The sequence below is a fragment of the Styela clava genome, chromosome 8 (genome assembly GCF_964204865.1).
Source record: "Styela clava chromosome 8, kaStyClav1.hap1.2, whole genome shotgun sequence".
In the NCBI taxonomy this organism is placed as follows: domain Eukaryota; kingdom Metazoa; phylum Chordata; class Ascidiacea; order Stolidobranchia; family Styelidae; genus Styela; species Styela clava.
This window is the reverse complement of record NC_135257.1, coordinates 19697145-19706903: the sequence shown is the minus strand read 5'-3', so window position 1 is coordinate 19706903 and position 9759 is coordinate 19697145. Positions and strand designations below refer to the sequence as shown.

The 9759-nt window shown below is 36.7% G+C and overlaps 1 protein-coding gene across 1 annotated transcript; it reads right to left on the bottom strand.

Moving 5' to 3' along the window:
• Window positions 1-2960: 2960 nt before the first annotated feature.
• LOC120346146 (uncharacterized) lies at window positions 2961-5745 on the bottom strand. Its single transcript, XM_039415812.2, has one exon. The coding sequence runs from the start codon at window positions 5711-5713 to the stop codon at window positions 4718-4720; it is 996 nt and encodes a 331-aa protein (XP_039271746.2). The 5' UTR covers window positions 5714-5745; the 3' UTR covers window positions 2961-4717.
• Window positions 5746-9759: the final 4014 nt, after the last annotated feature.

The window sequence follows — 9759 nt, the reverse complement described above, 5'->3', positions numbered from 1 at the left end:
ATATCAACATGAGCAAAGCCCATCTACCGGAATTAAAGAAGTTCATGGATAAAAGTTTGGATTTAAAGTTAAATGGTGGACGATCTGTTACGGGTATATTGCGTGGTTTCAATCCTTTTATGAATCTAGTTGTGGATGATGGAACAGAGCGAAGAAAAGATGGCACCTGTTGGAATGGTGGTCGTTCGTGGAAATTCGATATTAATGTTGGAAGCATTGAAACGGATACAATGATTTTAAATTGAACTGATCGAAAACGACAAAAGAACCCGATACCCCAATCCATGATTTGTGCATAGACAGCTATGGAACATTAATTCTATTTACCAAGCTTGTTCTTTAGTAACAATTTTTTGTCACTGTGTTATTTTTGCAATGAAATTGAACTAGGCCTACAGCATCACCATTTTACGTCAGCGAGTGTTTTTTTATTCTATATTTTTGTAAGAAAAGCACTGTTTGTGTTACACATACACGTCTCACATTTTAAATTTAATTTAAAGTATTTCCCGATTTTGGTTCCATTACATTTGAACCCACGTACATTTGAACCCATGACAATTGCACCTGTATGCTATTGCACCTATGGAATTTTTTTTGTTTCACGGATAGTTAAACCCATACTAACCCTAACCCATGGGTTTTAGCACCCGCATATAGATTGAACCCGTGGATATACGCATGGGTTCAAATGTACCTGGGTTCAAATGTACGGTTTTGACTGTTTTGGGTGGACGGGTACGTACTTGTACGTTTTAAACTTTTTTATTAAGTTATACCCGTCCTCCAGGTCCTCTTTATTTTGTTTGTTGCTGTTTTGTGTTTGGATGGATTGATTACTGTCACGCAATGTCACATATAATATGGCGTTGTTGAGCGTCCAGTTACAGGCCTCCATCCCGCGACAGTATCAGGAGTTTATTTTTACACGTGCCGAAAATACATATATATTGTACGTACAGAATAAAAAAAAAGATAACAAAAGTGAATTTCAGTGTGAAGGGAGAAGCGATAAACCAGTAATGTTTGCCGAGCAGCGTTGCATATGAAGAAGTCTAACAATAAATTATACCGAGGGGAAAAAAGCCGAGCATTAAATAATATGAAAAGACTGAAATAATATAAATTCAGGCGACAGTTTGTTCGGTATTATCATATTCATACCCAATGCTTGAAGCTCGTAATTACAGCCGATCAGTTGATTACAACCAGTGAGACGATGCTAGTTTGATGTGCCCAAATGTTTTTCAAACCTATCTTGTTTTATGACAATTAAAGTTTCTTCGGCATGACTTGACTATCACGAAAATGTATTTGAATACTTTACGGCAAAAAGAGTTTTATAAGTATATTTTGACTCCATAATCAGCATAAAAGACGATGAAAAACAAAGTAAATAAACTGATTATAGAATCAGCTTGCTTTTCTCAGATTAGAAGAAACCTGCACGTAGTTTGATTCGACGGTCAGTGCACCATACTCGCCATTGCACGGGTGATTACTTTGAAAGGGTTGGCATATGATTAAGCCGCCTTTTAAGCGTCTTTTTCTCGCTGGGATAAATATAAAAATCCTATTTCGCACCTTTATTCTTTCTTTAAATGTTGTACAACTTAATAATTTTGTAATATTTTATGCAAAACAAGCACTACAACGATAAATGAGACTTCTGCTAAGGAAATCGGACAGATAATGACCGCATATGGCCGTATCGTTACCACCTTGTCATCTACCGAAAACTGCATAATGTGTTGTTTTATTATCTGTATCATCGGTATGCTTGCTGGTTTGACGAAAAAATAAAGTCTCTCTGTCAGACTGTCGAACAACAACTGTCACCTGGCAACGTTCTACCAAAATATTGCTAAGGTGTCAATGCCTTGAATTTGCCACCAAGAAATTCTGACGCTTGTTAAATTGGGGCCATTAAAAAGAAAGGGTAGTTTGAAAGTGAGAGAGTTTATTTCATTTTGTCAAACCAAGAAAACAATTCATGCACACATAAACAAATATCAAAAAAATAGTTTTCGGTATATGACTGAGGGGCAACGATACGACCTTTTGGGGTCATCAGAGTCAGTTGCCACCCAATTATATTAAATAAGCATGAAAATAACAGGTTCGTGTCAATATATCAATGAGAAAGTTTTAAGAACGGATTCCTCATGTATAGAACTCTTGCATTCCAGAAAATGTATGTGCGTCCTCCTACATACCAAGTTACCTGAACTCAGGTTGTGTACCAGGTTATGCGACATCTTGGTGCGCATACTTCAGGAGTACCCATTTTTTCCTTATATTTTTTGCATGATTTTTGTCTTTTACTGGTTGAAAAATAAAACTTGACTTGTATTGAAACGTCAAATTCCACTCAAATATAAAGCTAGTCGTGAATTGCGGATCACGTGACGTAAAACACAAATAAGTTCAAAATAAACAGCGTTGTAAGCGTTAGGAATACCTTACCCGCCGCACCTCTGATTACCCTGCGTGTGGGTTCGTACCCAATGTAGGGATAGTTATGTGTGAAATGGTTGCTGGACTCTTCGACGAGGTAGGGGGGGGGGGGGGGGGGGCTCGTCTCCCTCCACCACCAAGTCCATGCATCTGAAAACAAATAACTAATCCTATACCCGACATGCAGTGGTGGGATTCAAATTTTTTGTTGGCCTGTTCCATCATAAAAGTCATTGACAGTAAAAAGTAATTCTAACCGGTTCGCTGATCTCATGAAATTCTGCGAGACGTTTCTATAGAACCGGTGCGAACCGGCTGAATCCCGCCACTGCCGACATGGACTGGTAACCAGATGAGAGGCCGTGGTTCGCCATATGGTTAAGCTGTCTCATTGGCTATCCTCTCCCCCAAGATAAATATGTAAAATCATCCTATCCTATATATTTAAATAAATATGCCTCATGGGGTACATCTTGCACTCTCTGACTTGTTGCATGTTAGTCTCAAGTAATGCTCATTTATTTCAAATTTGAAGCAGCAGCAATATTTATATGTAATGCCGTGTTTCTGCAACCTAACCAATGAGCGTTCCGAGATACAAATAAAATATTGAAATACTAAAAATAATATTAAAATAAATTATCATGATAAAATTTGAAGCAAAAAGGGGGTAAGACTCAGTCATAAGTAAACAGGGGCACTTGACAATTTCCTAAAATTGTCTATTTAACTAAGGCAGTGGTTTCCAATCTTTACTAAGTGCGCCTCAAAAATTGACAGAATCAGAAACAAATAACTAACAAACTAATCTCATACCCAACATGGACTGGTAACCGGACGAGAAGCCGTGGTTCTTCATATGAATGAAATACAAATTACAAAACATTGAAAACTTAACCAGTGATAATGCTGAATGTTGAGATAAATAGTATTTGAATATTATTCTCCCTTTTACAATGTTGGAAGTAAAACTATTTTTGCAAGACTTTGGAAATATTTGAAGTGTACAAAGGGAAACAACAGCTCAGGAAGAAATGACAGTTTAATACACAAAGTGTGGAAATATCATTAGCAGTTAAAACTTTGCTTTTCTGGTCATTCTAACTCTGATTGAAAAAGATAGATAACTTATACAAAAGTGTCCTTAAACATTGATTTAGGAAAATTTAAAACTTATTACTTGGAGCAGTGGCCCCTTCTGGAGGCTTTTAGCACTCATAGCCCTGTTTATCATTCCAGTGGTATTTATAGTGTTATTTTGATTGGTAGATTCCAAATCTTATTATGTTCAAACAATTCATCATCAACAAAGTGAAAACAACATGTGGAATAACCTTATCAAGCAATAAAACTAGGAAGAGCGGATAGTTTTCCTGTAAAATCAATTTTACGACTAGCATTGTGGCCCCCAGTTGGGAATCGCTGACTTGAACTATGATCAGTGTGAAACGTGTTGAAATTCTCTAGTGCTTTTAATGAGTTCATTTACGGTGAAATAGCATTTTTTAGTCAAAACTGAACAGCAATTGCAGTAAACAAACTTCAACAGCGAGAGTCCAGTAATACTTCATAATGGAATTGTAATCTGTGAACCTAGGATGCGGGGCTGATTTTTGAATGTTTTTCACAGGAGTCAGATTTGCAATATTGTTAAAATAAGACAGAACTCAAGAAGCATTACTTTTACCAACAGTCTATTAAAAAAGGCTTGCATGTGGCACAGTTTTGATATCAACTTTTGATTTTCTCAGTATGGAACTGGAGTCTAAATATTTTACAACATGACATCTCAAAGGGGAGGCTCTGAGATTTATAATTACCAAGTTCGACTGTGACTGTTAGCGGGTCGGCCTGCAGACTGGAAAACATGGGTTTACGAGCATCTTGAGGGTATGAAATGCATTTCAAGCTCATACAGAAGCAGTAATACAGAAAAATGCTTTTTTTACATTTCCAACCAAAATTTGTTTTGAGCCAGAGCCAGGGTCAATTGTAAATTTCCTCTAGATCTACAGCACTGCGGTGAAGCAACAGAGCGTGCTGTTCAGAGCATTGGAGTTCTTTCATCATGATTTGCTGTATGATTAAGCCGTCTTATTGGCTAATCAACAATAGTGCTCCACGCTTCCTCTCAATCTTTGCATAATATGCCATTCAGTGAATTGATTCCTTCATGGTTCACCACGTGATTAAGCCATCTTAACTATTTCCTTTCTCCAGGGTGAATACAAAAATCCAATCCTTCCACTCACCACACAATTCAAGATTCTTCATGTTCTAAGATTGTTTCATTCACCATTTGCAGAAGTTTGAGTTTTAAAACACTTTTAGCACGATAAGGGAGTTTTTGAACTTCAGCACATAAGGAGGAAAAAAACAATGAATCAGCGGAATCTGATACATCAGATTTAACAATTGGAGTAGAATTTTGTGAATGAAAACCATTAGATGTCGCTATTGTGTTATTTGTATGTCCTCTGACTTTTGTAATCTCCGGACTATCAGTCTGATGCGAGCTATGTTGGATAAAATCATTATTTTGTCTGGTGTGGGTGGAAATTATATCCGATTGAACTTGTCGACTCGATCGGAACACTAATGAAGGAAATTCATCGTTTTCAGAAAAATCAGATATATTACAGTCTCCCTCTTCGATTATATATTCCTCCAGATTAGTTGAGTCATTGCTGGCGCTTTCGTTTTTTGGAAACTTTTGATTTCGACCGTTATCAAAAGAGGAACTTCTCTTTAGAGTTTTCTGATTATCATGTAAAATATCGTCTGTGTATTTTGGATTGAAACCAAAAGTTTTCCTCCGAGGAGTTTTCCTGGTTCTATCTGTTCGTATGTCAATAATTTGGACATCACTTTGAAGTTTTTCATCGTTTAGAGACTTATTTTGACGACGTTTCCAATACTGTACTTGGCAACAGGAATCGTCATGTTCAAGGCACAATTTTACCACTTTCAATTTTTTTATGTGTTTATCCAATCGTAGATCAACTACAGCACCACAAGCTTGCAAGAATCCTGGCCGTTTATCATATCCACGCATAGAGCATGTATAGACGATATGTTGGTATCGCAATGGCTTCATAAGCTCCAAAACTTCCGCAGAATATGACAACGAGGAGTTCTTTAGTGACTTACTTTGATGTACTTTGAAATCCAAATTGTTTTTATTTATAAACTTATAATAAGCAGATTCAAATTCTTCATAACTTGAGTATGTGGCTCCCAATGCAATCTCCATCATTAAAATTTTGATAAAATCAATCTAGATTTATACTAGAGGAGAATGCAAAAAAATGATATTGTAATGAAAGCATAGACTAAATAAAATAATTTGTTTTCAACTTTTTTTTTAATAAATATTCGCTCAGGGCAAAGTCATGAGAAATCACTCAGAAATTAAAGACAATGATGCTTGAGCGAAGCTACAGGTGACCAATAAGGGTCTCATGTAATTTCGAACCTAACATACTTCTAGTGGGCGATCATAACACCTACCTGACTACACCATCCAAAAATTACGTCGCTACGACATCAAAATCACGTCATAGAGCTTGCCAAATATACGCACGATCGCCCAAAATGGCATCGGCGCTTACGATAAAGAACTGACTAACATCATCGATCTCTCTCCTGTTGGGAACGGAGCGACGAGAGAAATAGGTGTTTGATTTTGGGTGCTTGCGTGTCTTGGATGGCAGTTCGTATAGTTTGAAGGGCTCTATTACCTTGTAGTAACGTAATTTTTGGATGGCGTAGTCAGGTGGGGGTTAAGTTTGACATGTCAAAAAATTGTATTCGTCCGACATCGACATAATTCGTCCAAAATCAATAGGCTTCTGGTCCGAAATATGATGAATGCACATGCAAAATCTGGAGCAGATTCAATCTCGCTTTCGCGAGATATGGCGTTCATCTAACAGACAAATACCTATCAACATACTTACCGATTAAAATCGATAAGTAATAAAACACTGATAACAGAATAAAGACTTCTACCAGTCTAATGTGCAAGAAAATATCATACAGTCATCTCAAACATCATATCTGCAATAACTGAATAAATAAAACCAGGATAATAGTTCATGTCATAATAAAAGAAACATTTTTGCACCCCGCATTACAACTGTACCGGTACAAAGACACAAAAACTACCGGTACTCTAGCTTACACCATAACTTACCGTACCTGGCCAACCGTCCCAATTAAATGAAGCAACAATAAAAACGTCGTGAGGCTAGGGCTAACCTTTTTGAACGTGGCTTGGGCCAGTAATAAACAAACAAAAATACGCGAATCTCTTTAACTTTAGGGCTTCAAAATCACTTAAGATAATAAAGAGTACCGGTACCGGTATACAGTTCTTCTGTTGAGGAAATAATTCTAACGGGCCGGGGGGGGGGGGGGGGGGGGGGCAGCAAATGCCCCAAGAGTTTTTCTTCCAAAGTATCACCATTCCCGCACAACTGCATTGCCGAAAAGATCCGCTCTCACAAAAATGCACTATCACGTATACCTGGTTTTCATACTGGCACATACTTTCACTACGTAAAAACAAACCGCCGGTATCGCCGCAGATAGACATCAGCACGGGCTATTGTGGAGTCCTATGCAAGACAGGTTGCACGAGGGGCATAGCTTGGACTTAGATAGATAGTTTATTTCGAAAACTCCATAACAAACCTAAATTAAAAATGGAGAATTCTGGAGGGCAAGCAAAACCTACAAAAAAGTTTAAAACATGAAGTATCTCATGTGCCTGCCCACCAGCACGCACACAAAAACACAAGCCCAATTAAATGAGGCTTGGGCCAAACTTAACAAACAAAATACACGATAGTAATAAACTTTCGGGCTGTTGTACTCCCTTTCAACAATTACGTTGATAATGACCAATACCTACAACCTCATGCAAAGATAATGTGGGGAGTGGAATGTAATAAATTTGCGACGATAGTCATACTCATGAAGCCATGAAAGCTTTAAGAAAAACCAAGCCATGAAAAACTACACTGATTGCTAGATTGGGCATTGCGGAAAAGGTGATAAGTGGTTTAATATACAAACAAACGCAAAACCATGGCGGCAAATTCGGTGTGCGGACACTCATAAAAGCAATTATTAGGAAAAACACTAATCACACGCGAGCAGGTCTGTAGCCTAATTGATACATTGACGTGGCCAACATTGTTAAAACAGTACCGGTATACACACAGAGAGAACAAATCAAAAATATGCCACTAAATGAATGTTTAAAAATGTTACACTGTAGTAGTAGTATTTTATTTCGTCAACAATGTCAAAATCAAAATACAACATACAACATTTCAAAATTAATTTCCAAGGCATTGTGACGAGGCTGTGACGAAGGGACCGTTAGGTCATCGAGTCAGTTACAGCCTTTAAAAAAATATAAAATTACCATTTTTTAAACGAAATTGAGCTGAAGTAGCATACACCGAAAATAAATTAACAAAACTAACAGAGAGAAAAACAAAAACAAAACTCAATTGAATATGTTTAAACCATACTATGGGGGATGGCATGTACACAGTATAATTCAAGCCTAACCAACTGGAATAATGGTCTTTTACAGTTAATGTTCTATAGTAGAGTCGTATGTTTCACGAAAAAGGGACTCTAGCTTCGCTTTAAATACTAGTTCGATACATTGAGTGGCATGTAAAATCGTTAGAGTGACTCAGACAGGAAATAAATTACAATAAACTGTGCAGTAATAATTAGAGGTATGACATCATCAAAATTGTCAACTGAAGCCTTGAATTTGAAAATTCTGTAAATACAATCGTGAATTTTAGAGTATCCATTCTTGCTATAATAGTGGTTTTGGTGTTGTTCTGTTGGAAAATAACACAAGAAAACGTTGAAATAAAAATTAATTAACCTCTACTAGACACAAAATCTCGCAAGTTCAAGGTTGTTCAATAGAAATTTTGTCGCATAAAAAAATATTATTTTAGGAGTGTGTTTTAAACATACCGGTATATAACTGAATAGAACTCTATTAAAAACACGCTATAAAAAAGTCATTTAGGGCTTAATGGTTGACAATTAAAATAACCCATGTAAAATGGCCACAGAGCGACTGGCGGAGTAGGGTTAAAACACAGTAATTTCTTGTCCTCCTACCAACAGCGATCGATGGTGTGAGTATGTCACTTGTAGCTATCGATATATTTTTTAAAAAGTTTGCGGGCGAAGCATGCATAGCTGCAGTCTTTTATTTCCTGACTAATTTCATTCCAAATAACCGGACCTTGGAACAATATGGATTTTTGCAAAATCGATGAGTCTGACCTTGGAACAAATAGGTTGTGCTGTGAGTATCTTGTGCCATGATTGTGGATTAAACCTATGTTTTGAAAATAATTCATAAAAGTATTTGGAGAACAGTTTTGTTTCGTACGGTACATAAATTTTGCAACTTCATAACGATATAAGTCATAAAGTTTAAGAAGTTTATGTTTATGATAGTACGGTGTTGTATTTTCTTTGTAACTGCTATTGGAAATTATGCGAATTGCTCTGTTTTGCAGTACACTGAGCCTTTTCAGATGCTGTTTTGCCGAACAACCCCATATTATTATACCATAAGACATATGTGAATAAAAGAGACTGTAATAAATTTGTAGAAGAGTTTTTGTGAGACCAATCCACGTAGCTTACTCAGCGTTCCAACGGCTCGTGCTAACTTTTTTGATAGCAGTTCAATGTGACTACTCCAGTTCAAGCAACAATCAATTTCAAGTCCCAAGTAAAAAGCTTTTTTTACTTTTTCCAGCTCAAAACCATCAAGATATAGATTTACGCTTGCACGATCATTCTTAGAAATTACAATGTATTTAGTCTTCTGGGGATTCACAGTTAGCTTGTTGGAGTGCATCCATTTGCCAATCTTTGAGAGCTCAGAATTGCAATCGGTTTCTAATTGGTGAATGGAACATCTCGAAAGTTTGAAAGAAGTGTTATCAGCAAAAAGATGTGTCGAAAATTTACTGGAATTATGGATATCATTCACATAGATTATGAACAATAGAGGCCCCAAAACAGAACCTTGTGGTACGCCCATACTAACATTTTGTGAAGTAGATCTAACATTACCAAAACTGACATATTACATACGTTCACTTATGTAACTTTTTATCAACGCCAGTGCATTACCTCTTATACCATAATGATGAAGTTTGTGCAGTAATATTGAGTGATCAATTGTATCAAAAGCTTTTTTTAAGTCCACGTAAATGTTAACCGAATGTTGTTTTTCAGCAA